Source organism: Microcaecilia unicolor, chromosome 6, assembly GCF_901765095.1.
Source record: "Microcaecilia unicolor chromosome 6, aMicUni1.1, whole genome shotgun sequence".
In the NCBI taxonomy this organism is placed as follows: Eukaryota; Metazoa; Chordata; class Amphibia; order Gymnophiona; family Siphonopidae; genus Microcaecilia; species Microcaecilia unicolor.
In genome coordinates this window covers 196,199,379-196,220,970 of record NC_044036.1, presented here as the reverse complement: position 1 = coordinate 196,220,970, position 21,592 = coordinate 196,199,379, and the positions used below count along the sequence as shown (strand labels likewise).

Below are 21,592 nucleotides of genomic sequence, written 5' to 3'. Positions count from 1 at the left end.
GCTTACAATTCATCATGGATACTGGAAGTAGAAGAGAATATACATTTGGTTTTACAGAGGGTTTTGGGTTACATGATAGTGTTAAAGCAAAAGATAGTATAGAACATTTCTGGATAAATTAATGATTGTATAGTTACATGTGTTGATCTTTGTGATATATCTTGTCGAAGAGATAGGTTTTCAGTAGTTTGCGGAAATTGATCAATTCATAGACAGTTTTCAAGTAGCGTGGCAACGCGTTCCAGAGCTGCATGCTCATATAGGAAAAGGTAGATGCGTGCATTAATTTGTATTTCAGGGCTTTACACTTGGAAGGATGAAGATTGAGGATAGTGCGAGAAGATTTTTTTGCGTTTCTGGGTGGAAGTTGTATTAAGTCTGATTTGTAGTCTGGGGTGTCACCATGGATTATTTTGTGGACTAAGGTACAGAGTTTGAACGTGATGCATTCTTTGAGTGGGAGCCAGTGTAGTTTTTCTCGTAGGGGTTTTGCGCTTTCGTATTTTGATTTGCCGAATATTAGTCTGGCTGCCGTGTTCTGGGCTGTCTGGAGTTTTTTAATTATTTGCTATTTAAATGTCTCTATCATGTCCCTTTCTCTCTCCTTTCTTCCAATGTATAGACATTGAGAGCCTTAAGTCTGTCCTCATACATTTTATGACAGAGACCATTACCATTTTTGTAGCTGCCCTCTGGACCGACTCCATCCTGTTTATATTTTTTTGTAGATACGATCTCCAGAATTGCACACAGTACTATAAATGGGGCCTCACCGGAGACTTGTACAAGAGCAGTATCACCTCTTTTTTCCTACTGGCCATCTCTCTCCCTATGCACCCAAGCATCCTTCTGGCTTTGACTGTCGCCTTTTATATCTGTTTGGCCACCTTGAGATCATCCGACCCAATCACCCTTGTCTCGCTCTTCTTTCATACACAGAAGTACTTCACCCCCATGCATTTTTTAGTTGCCAATTGCTGGACCATTCTTCAAGCTTTGCCAGATCCCTCTGCATGCTATTCACACCCTCCGGGGTGTCCACCCTGTTAGACTCTTTTTTTTTTTTTTTTTTTTTAATTACATTTTGTACCCCGCGCTTTCCCACTCATAGCAGGCTCAATGCGGCTTACATATTATATACAGGTACTTATTTGTACCTTGGTATCATCCGCAAAGGCCGTCCATAATATCATTGACAAAGATGTTAAAAAAAAAGTGGACCCAAGGACCGATCCCTGTGCTACTCCACTGATAACATCCTTTTACCACTACCCTCTGTCACCTTTCACTTAACCCGTTTTTAACCCAGATTGTCACTTTAGGACCCATACCAAGGGCACTCAGTTTATCGGTCATCTATGTGGAACCGTGTCAAAGGCTTTGCTAAAATCCAAGTACACGACATCTAGCGTCCCTCCTATATCCAACTCTTCGATCACCCATTCAAAGAAATCAATCAGATTTGTCTGACAAGACCTGCCTCTGGTGAAACCATGCTGCCATAGGTCCTGCAGGCCATTCGATTCTAGAAAACTAACAATCCTCCGCTTTAGAAGCATTTCCATTATTTTACTCACCACAATGTCAAACTAACAGATCTGTAATTCCCAACCTCCTCCTTACTTCCGCTCTTGTGCAGAGGGACCACATCTGTCCTCCTCCTGTCCTCCAGGACCACTCCAGACTCTAAGGAAGCATTAAAGAGGTCAGACAATGGAGCCACCAAAACCTCCCTGAGTTCTTCGAGCACCCTCGGTTGTATTCCGTCAGGCCCCATCACAATTTTAATTTAGCTAGCTCCTCACGAACACAGTCTTCTGAGAATCGGTCCTGGTCTACCGAGCATCTGTTTCCATTAGCAATTGTTTTCTGCGGCCGTTCTCCCCAGCCTTTCATCCATGAACACGGAACAGAAATAATTGTTAAGCAGGTCAGCTTTATCCTTATCTTCTATATATTCCTTCCCTTCATCCTTTCATATTGGCCAGAAGGAATTTATTTACAAGTGTGAAATAAAAACTGAAATGTAAATAGAAATAACTAGGATTTAAAAGTTGTGTGCTATAGGCTGTGACATAAGAAAAGAAAAGAAAATTCATATTCAAATTCAGAAAATGACAGATAAACTTAATCAGTTGAATCTATACACACTCCCTGCTGTAATAATCAGTTTCCTACAACTCCGGGTGTTCCAAGTCCTTTAGCAAAGTAAGTACACAACCTCACAGATGGCTGGCTTGGCAGACAAGTGGTTCTTGTAATGTAGCAATGGTTCTCTGTGTTCAGGATAGCAGTCTTGAATGATCCTTGAGTGATTCCTGAGATCTCTCCAGCTTCTAGTCATCTGTACCTCTTCCCAATCACGTCTTTTATCTTCTGTCTTTTAAGTGGTGACTGTTAAATCACGATAACATCCCGATTTGGTCTGATATATACTAACCACAGGAATGTATTTGACATTACTTAGACATTCCTTTGAAATTCCTACATACCTCACTCAGATGCTGTCTTCAGGCACTACCAGAGATTATTTTGAGATGCGAGACAGCTGTGTTTAGGCATGTTCCTTGAATAAAGCCATGGATTTTCAGGATAAAGTTTATCGCAGGCTGTTTTATCGCAGAGCCTAGTGTGTGGATAATTTCATGCTAAAAGTCTGTGAAACACTGCTTACCTATCCCTCAAAGAGCTTCTCTTCACATTTTTGCCCTATGCCTCAGTATATCTAACATTGGTCCTTCCCTCTATTGACTGCTTGTGCCAGCAGTATGTGGTTATTTGCAATAAGGCACAGGGTTGTCCTACTGGTTGGAAACAGGAGGGAGACATGGTGTTTGACGGGAGGGGGGAGGGTTAGATACAACAAGGAACAAAAGCATCCTGACAGGAGAGGATGGTAGAGGTGATGGTGACCTAGATGGTTTTGATACTCCTTCATTTTGCCACCCTAATGGGTCAGGATGGATCTGGAAAGTGAAATATTCTGTTAGAAACACAAATCTGTCTTTTGCTGAACTATTTTAATTACTACAATTGTGTAGTCTAATTCCTCTGCCTGCATTCTTCTTACAGAAACACAAAGTGGATCTGTTCTACAAATTACGCCATGTAATGAATGAACTCGCTGATCTCCGGAGGCAACTGTTGTCAGGTCACCTTACACAAGACCAGGTACGAGAGGTGAAGCGACATATCACAGTCCGACTGGATTGGGGGAATGAGTAAGTATGGTCTCTTCATTCATCAATGATACTACTATTGCAATGCTGTCACCAATTCTATTTACTAGAAGATTTAAAGAACACCATACTGTATGGATCCACCAGAAAACTTTTTGTCTAATCAACATTGCATAAAAGAGTTATTTAGTGGCTAAGTATATTTATGTTCTTCGTATTTTTTCAATGTACATGTCTAAAAATAAAAATAGGATGCCATCTGTCCTTCACATGAGGTCATAAATGTTGACACGTTCTGTAGCTGTTTAAACGCCTGATGCCACAAATAGGTTATGTTATAGCACTATATCTAAAACTATTTTAGAAGATCAAAAAAAGGTTTTTATTTATTTTTTTTATTTTAAATATTTCTGATCTGCAATATCAGAATATTATAGCTAAAGTTTTTAGGGGAGGACTTTTTTTTCCGCATGCAATTATTTATTGATTTACTGCATCCTCTCCTTTTCCTTAAGATTTATTTGCATTCTGTGGTGGTTCGTTGAAATCCTGCCCATAATCCTAGCCAGGTTTTCAATTAGATTTTCATGACTAGGAGAGGAAGAACAGAAGACTGGGAACAGTCAGGTGATAGCCAAATGTTAGATGTTTTTCTGTAACTGAACAAGCGAGAAGAATGAAGTGCTGTGCTTAGTCAAAGGTCCCTGTGTGTGAAGTCTGTGTAGGACACTATCAAAACAGGACCACATTACAACTCTTATACCATATAAATGTAATTATGGCACAGAGTTTTGTTTAAATGCTTTTTGGGAGTAGAGCTTCTCTCTATACAGCATGAAGAGGTAAAAACCAACGATTTTTCCAGCTGGGAGTTAGGTAGGTTTCCTTAGGTTATTTAAGGGTCCAGTTTTGGAGGGAAAGTGTTTTTTCTTCATCTCTTCTACTAGCAAGCAGTTCTAAGGCTTGTTAAGGCAGGGCAAAAGAAAGAGAGCTATATCTGTACCAGTGCAGGATGTCAGAATCTGAATTCTTGCCCTAAAAGCAGTCTGAGTTATAAGTGGGGGAAACAGCTAAAGTCTCTCAAGTTATTATTCTATACCTATATCATAAAGAAACTTCAGACCGTCCAAAACACGGCAGCCAGGCTTATATTTGGAAAAACGCGATTTGAAAGCGCAAAACCCCTCCGTGAAAAACTGCACTGGCTCCCAATCAAAGAACGTATTGCTTTCAAATCTGCACCATGGTTCATAAAATCATCTACTGCGAAGCCCCGGGATACATGACAGACATCATAGACCTACCAACCAGAAACACATTCGGATCAACACGAACATATCTAAATCTCCACTACCCAAGCTGCAAAGGACTCAAATACAAATCAACTTATGCATCCAGTTTTTCCTACATAAGCACACAACTGTGGAACGCTTTACCAAAAGCCGTGAAAACAACGTATGACCTAAACTTCCGGAAATCACTAAAAACCAACCTGTTCAAAAAGGTATACCCTACCAATCCAACCTAAATGCCTGAACTCTGCAATACAACTAAACCAAAGCACGTAATGGACATAATATAACTCTTCCGCTCTACAATTCCCTAATGTGTCTGTTCCACATGAACCACAACATCAATTTGTATTTGTTCATACCGGAGTTGGCGAACGCCCCTCCGGTACTATGTAAGCCACATTGAGCCTGCAAATAGGTGGGAAAATGTGGGATACAAATGTAACAAATAATAATAATAAAATAATAATACCTGCAGAGGGAAACCAGAATATCCTGAGGAGATTCTAAGAGAAACAAGATCTTTCCTGTGAAGAGAAGTCTTTTGGAGTCTGGTTAATTTTATAACAGATTACCTAAGTAGGAAGAGAAGATGGGGGGGGGGGGGCGCTTGTTTTGGGGCTATGTAATAAAATTCACTATACAGATGATGAGGGGAATGGGGAGCAACAAATTGCTAGAATATATATGAGATGTCCCCAAATAATGAAATAAATCAAAAGGCTGCCTGAACTGATTGTGTCAGAAGGAAAAAACGGCCTCAAAGAGCTCCCAGATAAATAGTATCTACAGAGCTGAACCGGATCCAAAAGATCCTCTCTTTTTCTTAGGCACGTGAAAAAAACCTTCTGAGATGGAGTCTAATAGTACATGAGTAGTTCAACAGTGAATAATCTCCATCTTTGACTAGATATTAAACAATAGCTTAGTTTTAACTTCAGGTTAAGCAATCAGTTAAATGTTATAGAGTACAATAGAAGCACTTATCTTTCTGGCTAGTGCCAACAGGTTTGTCTTATGCCTGCATCTGCTGAACGAATCTGTGTGCAATAGTTGCACTGTCTGTTGTAGTGGCAGTAGAAGGGGCGAGAAGATTCTATTGCCGCTACAACAGACAGTGCAACTATTGCACACAGATTCGTTCAGCAGACGAAGGCATAAGACAAGCCTGTTGGCACTAGCCAGAAAGATAAGTGCTTCTATTGTACTCTATAACATTTAACTGATTGCTTAGCCTGAAGTTTAAGCTATTGTTTAATATCTAGTCATAGATGGAGATTATTCACTGTTGAACTACTCATGTACTATTAGACTCCATCTCTGAAGGTTTTTTTCATGAGCCTATGATGAGAGGATCTTTTGGATCCGGTTCAGCTCTGTAGATACTGTTTATCCGGGAGCTGTTTGAGGCCGTTTTTTCCTTCTGACACAATCAGTTCAGGCAGCCTTTTCATTATTTCATTATTTTGGGACATCTCATATATATTCTAGCTATGTAATAAAACACATAGTTGTGTCTTAATAAAATAGCCTGTGTATGCTGCCTTGGCACCTTGTATATTTTTGTGATAAGTACTTTGGGATAATTTTATAAAATATCTTTTCTATGAGAAAAACAGGGTTTAGCAATGAAAAAAAAAATTACCCCCATAATTTGGTGAATTTCCGAGAGCCAGGTACGTGTTTTAATGGGTTATGTGGAAATTGTCTGCCTTCTCTACAGATAAAAGCACACATTGTAAGAACTGTGTGGCTGTCGGGATGTTCTGTTTCGCTGTGACTGCAGTGGCTCCTTGTTCTCCCCAGAAGCTGGTGCCCTATTTATTTATATATTTGCTAGGATTTATTTGCCATCTTTTTTTGAAGACAATCAACCAAGGTTGTTGTACAGCAAGAATAAGTTCAACATAGAATATAGATAAAGCTGTAAAAATATTCAAATAACAGCACATGTGGCATAATATGCTACTTAAAATGTCAACCTAATACCCAATAAGACATCTTAATAGTATAGGGTGTAAGCAAAAGTGGAACACATAAGATAGGGTAACAGGAGTTAGAAAATAAGGGGACTAATTTAAAGAAATTGCGCAGGAAGTCAGAAAGGTACATGAGTATAATCTCAGCTAGGGTAGAAGTGAGTATGCAAGTCCTGCTACTTTATGTGGAAGCTTGTGTTAGTCCTTGTATGTGTATGACTTCAAGTTGGTTACTGCTTCTGTTAAAGGCTTGGGAGAAGAGCCAAGATTTCACTAACTTCCTGAAGTACAGAGATTTTTCATTGAAGACTTGTATGAGTACAATCGAGGGGACGGGGGCGGGCAACTTCAGAGAAAGCTCATTGGCAGGTGTCACATTATGCGATGTCCTTTTGGAGAGGTTGTGGTTGCGGATACTCCCTGGGGGAGGACCTTGGACATGTGTAGAGGGAGATCCTATTCAAGTACTCTGGCCTGTTTTCTTTAAGGGCCTTGAAGATCAGACATAGAATTTTAAATTTAGCCCTGTATTGTACTGGTACCCAGTGAGTTTTTTGCAGAAATGATGTGATGCGAACAAGTTGCTTATAACCTATCAAGTCTTGCTGCAGCATTCTGAATCAATTGGAGCTGGTACAAACCCTTTGCAGTCTGACCAATGTAGAGTGCATTACAATAATCCAATCTAGATATTATCAAGGCATGAACCACTGTGACAAGACTTGCCTTCTCAATCTACAGAGAGAGGTAGCGTAGTTGTCAAAAGTGATAGAAGCAACTCTTGAAGGATGGTTGGATTTGGGAAAGTTTTGAGTCTGTCTGTAACCCATGGTTTCTGACTTGTAATTTAAGGGGGAGTTCGTATCTCCCAAATGAGATTTTGATGTCGGGTATGTGTCCACTTGTGTTAGGGACCCATGAGAGCTCAGTTTTACTTGGGTTCAGGTGAAGTTTATTATGTTTTAGCCTATTCTTGAACTGCTGTTAAATAGGTTTATTCAGAGCTGTAGATAAGTTTGGTTCAAAGGTGAGTAGCTGCATGCCATCCGCATTGATGGACTTGGGAAAAATCCACAATTCCAGGAATAACATATATAGAATGTTTGCACGTTTGGGAAGCGCCAGGTGCCCTTGGCCTGGATTGGCCGCTGTCGTGGACAGGATGCTGGGCTCGATGGACTCTTGGTATTTTCCAAGTGTGGCATTACTTATGTACTTATGATGTAGAACTGAGTGTCCATTGACCCGGATCAGCTCGGCTGGTGGTTTGAAGTAGATATTGAACAGAATAGGCAACAGTATTGATCCTTGTGGTACTTTGCTGGCTGGGACCCATGGTGTCAATTAGATGCTGCTGAATAGTTTGGATTATTGCCTATCTGATACATAGAATCTGAACCAAGCCAGTACTGTGCACTGATGCCTGTTTTTGCCAGTTGTGCTAGCATGATATTGTGGTCCACAGTGTCAAAAGCTGCTGAGAAATCCAGGAGTACCAACACTGAGGCAAATCCCCTGTCTCAGTTTCTTTGAAAGCCCTAAGTAATTTCCTGGCAGTCTGCCTAATGGCTAAGTACCCCTGTGTATTAAGGTTGTGGAGTAGTCTTAATAGTTGGAGTGGGCTGAGAACAGGGAAGTGAGATTCAAATCCCACGGCTGCTGTTTTTTTATTCTTAGGCAAATTACTTAACTCTTCATTGCCTCAGATAAAAACTTAGATTATAAGCCCTCTAGAGACAGGGAAATGATTACTTTACCTAAATATAACTCACTAAGGATTTCTGAGAGAGGCATATACAACAGAATGTACATGATTACCATGCATATATATGTGCTTCCATGACTTCCCAAGGATCAGTCCAGACAAATGGGTTGTGACCATCCAGCAGCAAGTGGAAATACAGAACTCTATTGAGTTGTGCCTCATAAGCTCCTGCGCTTAGCAACCAAGCCAGTATTCTCTATCTCCAGCAGGTGGGGTAGCAGCTCCTGTGTGTTATAGTGACTTCTTTATGGCCTCCTGTTCTGCTTGCAGGTTCAGTTGACCTTGGGGTTGAGAATATCCTGTGCCTCTGGTATAAACCTAGTGGTCTAGGTCCCTCCCTCCTCTCCCGTTGCCACTACATCTTTATCTCAGTCTTTCCTTCTCTTTTTCTCCTGCCTCTATCTTAAAAAAAAAAAAAAAAGGCAGCCACTGTGGTTCTTTTTGAGAGCACTTGTTCTGTGGGAAGATTGTGGGGCTTCAGTGCCTTAGAGATCACGAGACTCTGTGAATATATTTATTTTACTTTGGCTGAGCCTATTAAGCTCTTGGCTACCGGTTCCTGCTTTAATTCTTTGCTTTACTTCTGTAGACATGCTGCTTTTGCCTACTTTGTCCGTCCGTCTCAGGGAGTCTAATCCGGCCCCACTTTGACGGAGGTTTTGGCGGGCTCAGCACCAGTGGCTCCTGTGCTCTGTGAGGCTTTGGTGGCCATTTTGTCAGTGGGTTCCTTGTCTGCTGCCATGTCCTGGGATGTTGGTTTTGCAGGGGGCAGAAGTCTCTGCTCTGCTGTTTTCATCTGAATTTGTTCTTTTTATTACATCAGATCTATTTATTAAAGTCAGCTCAAGCTTCCTCTCCTTCTTCCCCTCATGTTGCTTTTGAGGAGCAGCTTCTTAAGAAACAAAAACTTTCCATTTTGCAGGATTTGGAGAATGTTTCTCCTTGGGACTCAGAGGAGGTTTTATCGGTGTATTCTAACTGTCCTAGTTCTGCAGATGGCCCTGATTTGGACATTTCATAGGTAGTCTGTGATGGTCCTACTGTAGCTAGGCTGTTTTTGAGAGCAAAGTTGCCTCTGTTGATCACAAAATCTGTGAAGGCTTTAAACATTTCTTCCCCTGCTTCTCTGTTCTCTGGCCCTGCTCCATCTATTATGTCAGATTCTAAGAGACCTCCTGTATCTTTCCATATTCATGAGGATATGCAGCTCAGTGGGAGACCCCTGATTCTAACTTCAGGTGGCTCTCACTATGTTCAAATTATATCCCTTCTGCCGTCTGATTTAGAGCAGTTTGCTCTGCCTAAGGTGGATGCCCTTATTACGGCGGTTACTAAACATACCACTATCCCTGTTGAAGGTAGCACTTCATTAAAGGATGTGCATGACCACAAGCTTGAGGCTTCCTTGAAGCTTGCCTTTTAACTAGCTGCATTTAATTCTGAGGCAGCAATTTCTCCTTCTATTGTAGCCAGGCTGCTTTATTGTAGATTCAACAATTGTTCACGTTGGACTTGCCTCCAGACTTTCTTCTACCCTAGAGGTGGGGTTGTCCTACTTGTCAGACGCTTTGTATGATATTCTTCAAGCATCAGCTAAGGGTATGACCTTGGTTGTTACGGTGTGACGCTGGCTATGGTTGAGGCATTGGGCCGTTGATGTAGTGTCAAATTTTGTCTGGCGATGTTGCCCTTTTGGGGTGAAGTACTCTTTGGTGTGGATTTGGAGAAGATTGTTAAAGACGTGGGAGATTCCAAGGTCCAGCAGCTACCTTAAACTTCATCTCTGGGCGGCTAAGAAGCATGGAGGTATAGACCAGGGAAGGCTAGTGCTTCTGCTCAAAAACCTCGCTTTCCTCAGACTCCGTCTTCCTTTCGAGGAGGCAAGAAGCCCTTTTCCACTTCCTCAAGATCCTCTCCCTCTTCACAGCCCTTGCAATGATGGGGTTGAGGTTCACTCCTTGTACGTAGACATAGGTGGGCATCTTTCCCGCTTTCACAAGTAGTGGACCACCATTACTGCAGATGCTTCCTTCGGGGCCATAGTTCTCGCTGCTGGGATATCACAGTCCTTCCCCTCCTAAGGATTGTTTTTGTACATCCCATTTGTCTGGACTGATCCTTGGGATGTAACGGAAGGAACAATTAGTTAATTACCTGATAATTTTCTTTCGTCCCAAAGGATCAGTCCACAGCCCGCTTTTCTGTGATGGTTTCAGTTTTTCTGGGTTCTATGTAATTTGGGGTGTTTGTATTGTTCTGATTCCGTTATTTCTAAGGCACTTGTTATTTAATAGTTCTTTTTCTATCTAGAGGCTGGAGTTTTTTCTCTGGAAGTCACTGTTTCACTGCTTTGTTATTGAATACTAGCTTGGTTGCTAAGTGTAGGAACATAAGTGTTTGCGCCATTGCTTGCCTTTCAAATGTTAAAAAACGGTCAAAGATAACACACAAAATCTTCAAATGATCAGAGATAGGAAGGATGAGATTGTTAACAACAATAGAAGTTTGATGAATTAACTTGCGCTGGGAAGACAGAACAAGGCAGTGTGTTTTTTTTCTGTATTAAGTTTTAGTTGAAAAGCGTTTGCCCAAGAGTCCATAACATGCAGGACGTGTTCGATGGACTTAATAATCTCGGACACTTTAGAATAGAATGGTATATATACTACATCATCGTCAGCATATATATACGTTATTAGTAATCCCGTTATTAGTCAAACTGATGGAAAGCATGGTAACCAAACAATTTACAGATTATATAAACAAATTCTCAATATTACATGAATCATAGTCAGGCTTTTGCCCCTTCCACAGCACTGAAACAGTACTACTCACTCTCCTAGCCAAATTCAAGCAGGAAATAGCAATAGGCAAAAATATCCTTCTCCTCCAGTTCGACATGTCTAGTGCATTCGACATGGTAAATCACTATATATTACTAAGATTACTAGTTAAGTTTGGGATTGGTGGAAACAGCTGGATCAAAGGCTTCCTAACCACAAGAACCTATCAAGTAAAATCAAACTCTAGCATATCATCAGCGTGGAAAGCAGACTGTGGAGTACCACATGGATCACCGCTATCACCGATCTTCTTCAACCTAATCATGACCCCACTAGCCAAGTCCTTATCCACCCAAGGTCTTAACCCTTCCATATATGCAGACAATGTTATAATATACATTCTGTACAAATATAAACTGACAGAAATCACCAAAGAAATCAAGCTCAGCTTAAACATCATGGACTCATGGGCAAATGCATTTAAACTAAAAAGTAAAGAAAAAACACACTGTCTCATCCTTTTATCCCAACACAGCACGGACAACCCCACAACTATCAACAGCCCAGACTACACCCTTCCAATCTCAGACAGCCTGAAAATCCTCGGTGTTACAATGGACCGTAACTTAACACTAGAGAGCCAAGTGGTATCCACAACAAAGAAAATGTTCCACTCAATGTGGAAACTCAAACGCTTGAAACAATTCTTCCCGAGAGAAACATTTTGCAACCTGGTACAATCAATGGTGCTAAGCCACGTAGACTACTGCAGTGGCATTTATGCGGGATGCAAAGAACAGACCTTGAAGAAACTTCAGACCGCTCAAAACACGGCAGCTAGGCTCACATTTAGAAAGGCGTGATTTGAAAGCGCAAAACCCCTCCGTGAAAGGCTACACTAGCTCCCAATCAAGGAGCGCATTGCCTTCAGGATCTGCACCCTGGTTCACAAAATTATCCACGGTGAAGCCCCAGGATACATGACAGACTTGATCGACTTACCAACTAGAAATGCATCAGAATCAACACGTACATATCTAAATCTTCACTACCCAAGCTGTAAAAGCCTCAAATACAAATCAACATACACACTTGTGAGACTAAAAGATATTGCAAACCGCTATGTAGATAATGATGAAGAAAAGGCAAATTTGCTAAATAGATACTTTTGTTCTGTTTTTACTGAAGAAAATCCGGGAGAAGGACCACGATGGACTGGCAAAAGTTCATTTGAGAATGGAGTGGGTATAGCACCGTTCATGGAAGAGAGTGTGTATCAACAACTAGAAAAACTAAAGGTGGACAAAGCCATGGGACCGGATGGGATCCACCCCAGGATATTGAGGGAACTCAGAGAGGTTCTGGCGGGTCCTCTTAAAGATTTGCTTAATAAATCCTTAGAAATGGGAGAGGTTCCGAGGGATTGGAGAACTGCGGAGGTGGTCCCTCTTCACAAAAGTGGTGATAGGGAAGAAGCTGGAAACTACAGGCCAGTAAGCCTCACTTCGATTATTGGAAAAGTAATGGAAGCGATGCTGAAGGAAAGGATAGTGAATTTCCTGGAAGAAAATGAGTTGCAAGATCTGAGACAACATGGTTTTACCTCATTGAATTCTTTGATTGGGTGACCGGAGAATTGAACCGTGGACGTGCTATAGACGTAATCTACTTAGATTTCAGCAAGGCTTTTGACACGGTTCCCCACAGGAGGCTCTTAAATAAACTGGATGGGCTGAAGATAGGACCCAAAGTGGTGAACTGGATTAGGAACTGGTTGACGGACAGGCGCCAGAGGGTGGTGGTGAATGGAGTTCGCTCAGAGGAGGGAAAGGTGAGTAGTGGAGTGCCTCAGGGATCGGTGCTGGGGCCGATTCTGTTCAATATATTTGTGAGTGACATTGCCGAAGGGTTAGAAGGTAAAGTTTGCCTATTTGCGGATGATACTAGGATTTGTAACACAGTGGACACCCCAGAGGGAGTGGAAAACATGAAAAAGGATCTGAAAAAGCTAGAAGAATGGTCTAAGGTTTGGCAATTAAAATTCAATGCGAAGAAATGCAAAGTGATGCACTTAGGGAGTAGAAATCCAAGAGAGGCGTATGTGTGAGAGTCTGCTAGGTACAGATGGGGAGAGGGATCTTGGGGTCATAGTATCTGAGGATCTGAAGGCGATGAAACAATGTGACAAGGCGGTGGCCGTAGCTAGAAGGTTGCTAGGCTGTATAGAGAGAGGTGTGACCAGCAGAATAAAAGAGGTGTTGATGCCCCTGTATAAGTCGTTGGTGAGGCCCCACCTGGAGTATTGTGTTCAGTTTTGGAGGCCGTATCTTGCTAAGGATGTAAAAAGAATTGAAGTGGTGCAAAGAAAAGCTACGAGGATGGTATGGGATTTGTGTTACAAGACGTATGATGAGAGACTTGCGGACCTGAACATGTATACCCTGGAGGAAAGAAGAAACAGGGGTGATATGATACAGACGTTCAAATATTTGAAAGGTATTAATCTGCAAACAAACCTTTTCCGGAGATGGGAAGGCGGTAGAACGAGAGGGCATGAAATGAGATTGAAGGGGGGCAGACTCAAGAAGAATGTCAGGAAGTATTTTTTCACAGAGAGGGTGATGGATGCTTGGAATGCCCTCCCGTGGGAGGTGGTGGAGATGAAAACGGTAACGGAATTCAAACATGCATGGGATAAACATAAAAGAATCCTGTGCAGAAGGAAGGGATCCACAGGAGCTTAGCCTAGAATGGGTGGCAGAGCTGGTGGTTGGGAGGCGGGGCTAGTGCTGTGCAGACTTATACGGTCTGTGTTGGGGCTGGTGGTTGGGAGGCAGGACTAGTGCTGGGCAGACTTATACGGTCTGTGCCAGAGCCGGTGGTGGGAGGCAGGGATAGTGCTGGGCAGACTTATACGGTCTGTGCCAGAGCTGGTGGTGGGAGGCAGGGATAGTGCTGGGCAGACTTAGAGGGTCTGTGCCGGAGCTGGTGGTTGGGAGGCGGGGTTGGTGGTTGGGAGGCGGGGATAGGGCTGGCCAGACTTATACGGTCTGTGCACTGAAGAGGACAGTACAAATAAAAAAGTAACACACATGAATTTATCTTCTTGGGCAGACTGGATGGACCGTGCAGGTCTTTTTCTGCCGTCATCTACTATGTTTACTATGTTTATGTTTATGAGGCACAACTCATTAGAGTTCTCCATCCCCACCTGCTGGCGGATGGTCACAACCCATTTGTCTGGACTGATCCTTTGGGACTAAAGGAAAGAAAATTATCAGGTAATTAACTGATTTTTCCTTCTATAGTCCTTTGTGCATATTATAGATATACACTGACCATTTCTTTGTTTCTTAGGCATTTGGGTCTGGATTTGGTGCCACGGAAAGAATTTGAAGTAGTGGATTCTGATGAAATCAGTGTCTCAGATCTCTATAAAATGGTAAGAAGGCATTGCAGCTTCTGGGATTAATGAATCAACTCAAGTTTAACTTGTGCATTACACGTCACTGTGAGAGTAGTTTTATAACAGGGCATGTAGGCTGTAAAGGTACATAGGCTCATATGTTGTACCTGCCACTTGCACCCTGTGGAGTTAGTGTATTTTTGAGTTCTATCATGTTGCAGTTTGAAAGATGAATATAAACTGGGCAAACTGTAGTTAACCCCACGCTCATTCTTCTATTTCTTCCCTTTCCCCTTTTCTACATATTATCTCTAATCCACTTTTAATGATTTTCCTCTTTATCTTTATTCAGTAAAGTATAATTCTCCAAAGACAAGCAAGATATTATCTTCACATGTGGATGATGTCTGATGGTGTTCCATGCGGGAAATAGCTTTCCAATTTCTCAACAACTTTTGAGAGCATTCACTATGCATGCATGTGTGCATGTCGTCCTGCCTGCTGCTGTTGCCAGATTTCTGTGGAGCCTAATGGCCGCACTTTCATTGTACTCCCCCTTGGTTCACATCTGATTTTATGGATTAGGCCAGTGGTTCCCAAAAGTTTTCACTTCACGGCACCCTTCGTTCCTAGCAACTTTTCGCAGCACCCCACCTCCCGCCACACAGGTCTCCATCTTTTTCTCTGCACAAATATAATAGTGCTAGGGTATCCCTTTAACTAGCCCCTCTAAATGACACACTGATTACGATTTATAACAAATTATTCTACCTATGAAAAGTTTTTCTGTTGTTATACTTCCTCTTTGTTCATCTCTATGCTGCACAAGCCAGAATGTTTAAAAATATAAGTGAGATACAATAAAGAATGACAACTTGGATGCAGCAGCTCATAGATTTGCTTGCTTTGTTTTGAATGGGAAGGAAATCAGAGACTGATCTATTGGTTTCAACTTTTTAACTTCAACCTTTCTGTTTTCATCAAACCTCCTTGGCAGTCGCCTCTGCAAGTCCGGAAGGCCGTCTGTTCCCTGTCACCACTGACCACGGCAAAAAAAAAAAAAAAACAGCGCAGGGCCGCAGCAGTCTTCAGGTGTGCACTGTCTGCTCTGCTGGCCCCTCTGCCCCGCTGACATCAACTTCCCGTTCTGGCAGAGGACTGGCAGAACTGACAGCACATGCTTTGATGGCTGCTGCAACCCTGCGCTTGCGTTTTTAAAATTTTGTTTTTCTGCTGCTGCTGTCTGCAGTTGTGATTTGGGTGGGAGGTCGGGATTTGCTGCAGCATTCCAGAGAGTTTGCTGCTGCGCACAGTTTGGGAAGCGCTGGATTAGGCAATTTTTACAAGATTTTGAGTCTCTTGCCCTGTAAGTATACTGATGTTGTGCAGGTTCTTTCCCCCCCCCCCCCCCCCCCTCTTAGCCAGTTTAGTTAGGTTTTTTTGAGCTTTTTAAAGTTTCCTTTCTGTTTCATTGGCTTGCTTTTGGCCTCTGTAGGTCCAGGGTGCACTGGTTGGGTAATCAAAACCAAGTCTCTTGATTTTGCTGTGGTTATTTTTCTGGACATGTTCCAGAAAAAAGTTCTTGTGACTTTAAAATGTTTTCACAGAATTTACTAATAGTACCATCATTCAGATATATTTGCTGAAACACAATTCATCATTGTGTCTTTAGTGTAGGAGGCCTCTCCCTCTAGAGTAATCTGCCATTTTTTTTTTTTTTTACAAATGGAACCATCTTATCAGGCATTACTTATTTAAATTAGGGATGCTTTCAGGATTGACTATTGGTGGGGCAGCAGTGGAGGATTGTAGAACTGAATGAGGACATGAGACATATGATGACTTTTTTTTGCTTTCCTTTCAAAGTTATACATGAATTAGTGTTTTCTCTTTTTGTTTTAGATATTGTTGACCAATATGTGGGTATTTCCAAATGCCATTCTATCAAATTCTGAATAAACTAACTGTAAACTGTGTTCACAGATGTCATAGAGGGATTTTTGTGGTCATGAAAGGATTTTTGGCACAGTAAGTAGTCCATCAACATTGGCATCAGAGGCATGAGTCTCCATGGTTCCTGGAGCTACATCAAACATTGGGGATGCATTTACATGAAAAGTGTCTTGATGATTTTCGACAGTTTCGATGGGATCTGTCTAATCCCCTCTTGAGGAAAAGGAAGAATTTTTGTCCTTGTCCTTTTCAGTGTTGAGGGATAAAGAATGCCGTATATATTGAGCATATCGAACTTCAGAGTTTGATTCCCCCATCAGGTTCAAACCCCCAAGAAAACTGGGGCACCAAGATCACTGGTATCCTCGAAGTGCCACCAACATGAGGACTGCTCATCCTCTGTGTTGTTATTGGGGACGTGACAGCCTCGAGGGAGCTAGGACCTAGCTCCTGATACCCCTCAAGTAAGTCAGGAGGATGTAGCCGTGTTGCCACCTTTTGTTAATTCTGCCTATGAGGACATGCTCATGAGAAGGTTAGAGCAACGCATTGTGTTTTTTCTTTTGATGCAAAGTTGCTTTGTCTGTTGATGCTGAAGCTTGAGGTTGTTCTTGAAGCTTATTGACTGCCTGCAGGGGATGCATTGACACCAAGGCTTTGAAGGGCTCTGGAGTAGGTGCCAATTGCATTGGTGATACCCTAGGTTAAGACCTGACCAGGAGGTTAGTCATTCAAGGTAAGCAGAGACTCAGTGTCTCTTGTGGAGTACTTTATGATTGGGAATCTGAGTGCTTCTGGGCATCTGAAGAAGAGCCATGGAGTCTTCACTAGTCTTCTTTCAGATCCTTCCCCATCACACGAGAAATGTAAATCTCTTCCAGAGGAGCTCTCATTCACCAAGTTTATTAAGGAGATGGCTAAGGTCATCCCATTTTCTTTAGAGATGAAAGAGGAGCCAAGGGCAGAAAGTTTGGAATCCTTGAGTCATCATTTCTATAGCGCTACTAGATGTACCTCAAAGCCCTCCCACTTCGTGAAGCTGTAACAGTTCCCATTAATAGAATCCTCAAGGAAGTTAATATTAGAATGTGGGAGCCCCCCCCCCCCCCAGTACCTCCTCTTAATAAGAAGGTTGTCCCTATGTACAGAGTTCTAAAGACTCTGGAAACTACTACTCCTTGGTGATTGAATCTGCTCTTAAAAGAGCCAAGAGTATGAGGACTCACTCCTCAGTGCCCTTGGGGGAGAGGCAAGGACCTTGAAGTCTTTTGGGAAGAAATATTTTAGACTGCTGTGCTCATGTCTTGCATAGTGTTCTACCAAATCTTTGAGCATTTACTTGTGGAACATTGTGTGCAATGTAATGAAGTTTGCTGACACTCTCCCTTGGGAGAAGGCCTATGAACTTGTGAGCTAGTAACCATGGGAAAGGAGTGCAGAAAATATTCGATCCAGATGACTTAAACCTTCGATGTGACATCAAGAGCCTCAGCAATGGGGATTGGCACCAGCAGAATTGAATGGCTTCAGCCTCAGTCTCAAGCCAGAAGTACAGAAGAAGCTTGATGTGTTGTGCTGTGGAGAGAATCTCTTCCAAGATAAGATGCAAGGGACTGTCATCCTCATCAAGCAGCACTTGAACACTCTTAAGACCATCTCCACGCCCACTTCTGACGTAGCCTTATTTTGTAGTAGGTTTTAGAGCAGAGGACAGCAGAATTCCTACTACTGTCATAGGCACAGATATCTTTCTCTTTCTTTCTTTCCAAGCAACTCAGGGACCTTGCTCTTATACAAGAGAACCAAGGGCCAAAAAGCCCCTGCCAGCTCCACTGTCAAAACCAAGGATGGTGTGTTGGTAGTCTCCAGCAGAGTATAATCTTAATCTCTCTAAGTATCTTGGACAACCTTCTGGTAGTTGGGAGGCTGCATTCTTTTGGAGTAAGATTTTTTTTAAATAGTGTGAAAAGGATACTGTCTATGTTTAGAAAGCATTCCTTCAAATTGCCAACCGAAAGCATCAAAGTTAAGCTATCAGTGAGAATTGAGAAGGATAAAAATATCCTCAACAACTATACGTTTACAAGGACATTTTTAGAAAAAACAAAACACCCAGTTGGAGCATTCCTGGTCTAAGGCTGAGAAATTGTCTTTGCCTTTTCTGTGTATCTCTTGCAATATCGGGATACATTGTAACAGAAGCAAGAATATTATTAGACTCCAAGGGAAATAATAATGCTGAGACATCTAGTGAACATATAATAACATAGATGATGGCAAATAAAGACCCATTCAGTCCATTCAGTGTGCCCACAAGATACACTCATAGCATGAGGTATGATGTAATACATATGCATACTTGATCTTGATTTGTCTTTGCCATTTTCAGGCATGGACTGTAGAAGTCTGCCTGGCACTGGCCTTGTTCTCCAAGTACTGAAGCCATCATTGAAGCCCCACTCCAGCCCATCCAAATCTCTCTGTCCATGATCAGGGCACAGATTGTAGAAGTCCACACTGTATTGGCTTCGTCGGACCCAGCCCCGAGGAGGCGTGAGGATTCCACGTTCTCCTCTTTGGTACCAAGGAGTCTCGATGACGGGCATCGAGCGAAGGTTGAGAAGCACCGTCATTGATCTCCTTCCATGCGCGGTACCGAGAGCTCCGGGGAGCCGAGGGATTCGGCACCTGAGATGCGTCGGCGCCGAGAGGACCGCTCACCCTCTATACAGGAGGTGCCGATGCGTCGGTCTTCAGGCAGCCTGATACCGGCTCTCGAGCCCCCACAGATTCTGCCATCGGCACCTGCACCGGCCCCGCAGCCTTTTCCGATGGCGGCTCTCGACGAGCGCATCAGGGCCCTTCTTCCAGAGCTTCTGGAGGGATTGCTGTGCCAGTCTACTTCGGTGCCAGGGGTGCTTGTGCCTTCTGCACCGTCTGTTGAAGCGGCATCTGGTCCGCCTGTGGTGAGGTCCCCGACCTTGGTGCCGCTTGCGGCATCGGCTGCCACCCGGGTCGACTCTCCTTTGAAGTCGGCAGAGGAAGCTTCACCGCAGTACAGGCAGGGGTCGACTTCTCGACATCCCCCTCGAGGCTGTCGTTCCTCGACGTCGAGACAGGCTCGGGTTCAGGCTGCTGTTAGAGAGCTTTTGTCCGATACCGAGGATGAGCATTCATGGGAGGAAGAGGAAGATCCCAGATTCTTTTCTGAAGAAGAGTCCTATGGGGTCCCCTCTGATCCTACTCTGCCCATTGAGAGAAGGATGTCTCCGCCTGGGAGTCTTTCTTTTTCCTCCTTTGTTCGGGAAATGTCTAAGGATATTCCTTTTCCTATGGAGGTTGTGGATGAGCCCAGGGCCGAGATGCTCGTGGTCTTGGATTATCCTTCTCCACCTACAGAGGTTGCAACGGCTCCTTTGCATAACACACTCAGGGAAGTTCTTATGCGAAACTGGTCGTTCCCTCTCTCTAATCCAGTGGTCCCCAAAAAAGCCGAGTCCCAGTACAGAGTCCATGGAGAGCCGGTAATGGTGAAGTCTCAACTACCTCACGTTTCCATGGTGGTGGAGTCTGCTCTCAGGAGAGCCAAGAGTACTAGGGACTATGCCTCGGTGCCCCCAGGCAGAGAGTCTAGGACCTTGGATTCTTTTGGGAGAAAGAACATATCAGGCCGCTATGCTTGCAGCCAAGATTCAGACATACCAGCTCTACACGAGCATCCGATTGTGGAACTCGGTGAGGCAACTGTCTGGTTTGGTCGAAGCACTTCCTCTGGAGCTCACCGAACCTTTTCACCAGGTGGTCAGGCAGCAGAAGGCGTGTCGAAAATTTCTGTGGCATCCTGAATAGCTGCTCAAGGTATAGTGATACGCAGACTCTCATGGCTGCGTGTCTCTGACATGGATCATAAGATCCAGCAGCGAATGGCGGATGTTCCTTGCCGGGGGGGGGGGGGGGGGATAACCTTTTTGGCGAAAAAGTAGAGGATGTGGTGGATCAGATCAAGAAGCACCATGATGCTATGGATACTCTCTCCCGCCGGGTGTCTTCTGCTACCACCTCCTCATCTAGGAGGTTTTTTGGAGAGAAGAGGAGTGCTCCCTACTCCTATAATAGGTGTAGGTACACTCCTGCTTCTCGGCAGCCTACTGAGGCTCAGTCCCAGCGCGCTTATTCCTGTCAACGGTGTGCGCCTAAGACCCCTGCAGCTCCCCAGCAAAAGCAAGGGACGGGCTTTTGACTGGCTCTAGTGCAGCATAGCCTCAAGAAACGTGTCCGTGCCAGATGACTTGCCGGTCTGGGGGAGATTGATATTTTTTCACCAAAGGTGGCCTCTCATAACCTCCGATCGGTGGGTTCTTCAAATAGTCCGCTCAGGGTACGCACTCAATCTAGAATCCAGACCTCCAAGTTGCCCACTGGGAGCTCATTCTTACAGCTCCCAGCAAAAGCAGGTACTTTCAGAGGAACTCTCCGCCCTTCTAAAGGCCAGTGCGGTCAAACCCGTTCCACCAGGGGAAGAAGGGCTGGGATTCTATTCCAGGTACTTCCTTGTGCAAAAGAAAACAGGGGGGATGCATCCCATCATAGACCTAAGGGCCCTGAACAAATTCCTGCTCCGAGAAAAGTTCAGGATGGTTTCCCTGGGCACCCTTCTTCCCATGGTTCAGGAAAATGATTGGCTATGCTCTCTGGACTTAAAGGATGCCTATACCCACATCTCGATACTCCCAGCTCACAGGAAGTATCTTCTATTTCGGTTGGGAACTCTGCACTTTCAGTACTGTGTACTACCCTTTGGTCTCGCATCTGCTCCCAGGGTTTTCACAAAGTGCCTGGCAGTTGTCGCAGCATCACTACACAGACTGGGAGTGCATGTGTTCCCTTATCTCGACTATTGGCTGGTGAAGAACACCTTGGAGGCAGGTGCTCTACAGTCCATGCGGATGACTATTCGAGTGCTAGAGCTACTGGGGTTCGTGATCAATTATCCCAAGTCCCATCTAGTCCCGGTTCAAAAATTGGAGTTCATTGGACCTCTGTTGGACACCCGGACATCTCAAGCTTATCTTCCCCAGGCAAGGGCAGACAATCTCCTGGCCCTTGTGTCCATGGCTCGAGCGTCTCAACAGATCACAGCTCGGCAGATGTTGAGACTCTTAGGACCCATGGCCTCCACAGTTCATGTAACTCCCATGGCACGTCTACATATGAGCTCAGCTCACTGGACCCTAG

At 43.6% G+C, this 21,592-nt stretch overlaps 1 protein-coding gene across 1 annotated transcript in view; it reads left to right on the top strand.

The window, feature by feature from the left end:
- Positions 1-21,592, top strand: part of DOCK3 (dedicator of cytokinesis 3) — an 873,576-nt gene that overhangs the window by 81,584 nt on the left and 770,400 nt on the right. The window contains exons 6-7 of the mRNA XM_030206787.1: positions 3,073-3,221; positions 14,356-14,440. Coding sequence (XP_030062647.1) covers positions 3,073-3,221; positions 14,356-14,440 — 234 coding nt within the window. The remainder of the gene's footprint in view (positions 1-3,072; positions 3,222-14,355; positions 14,441-21,592) is intronic.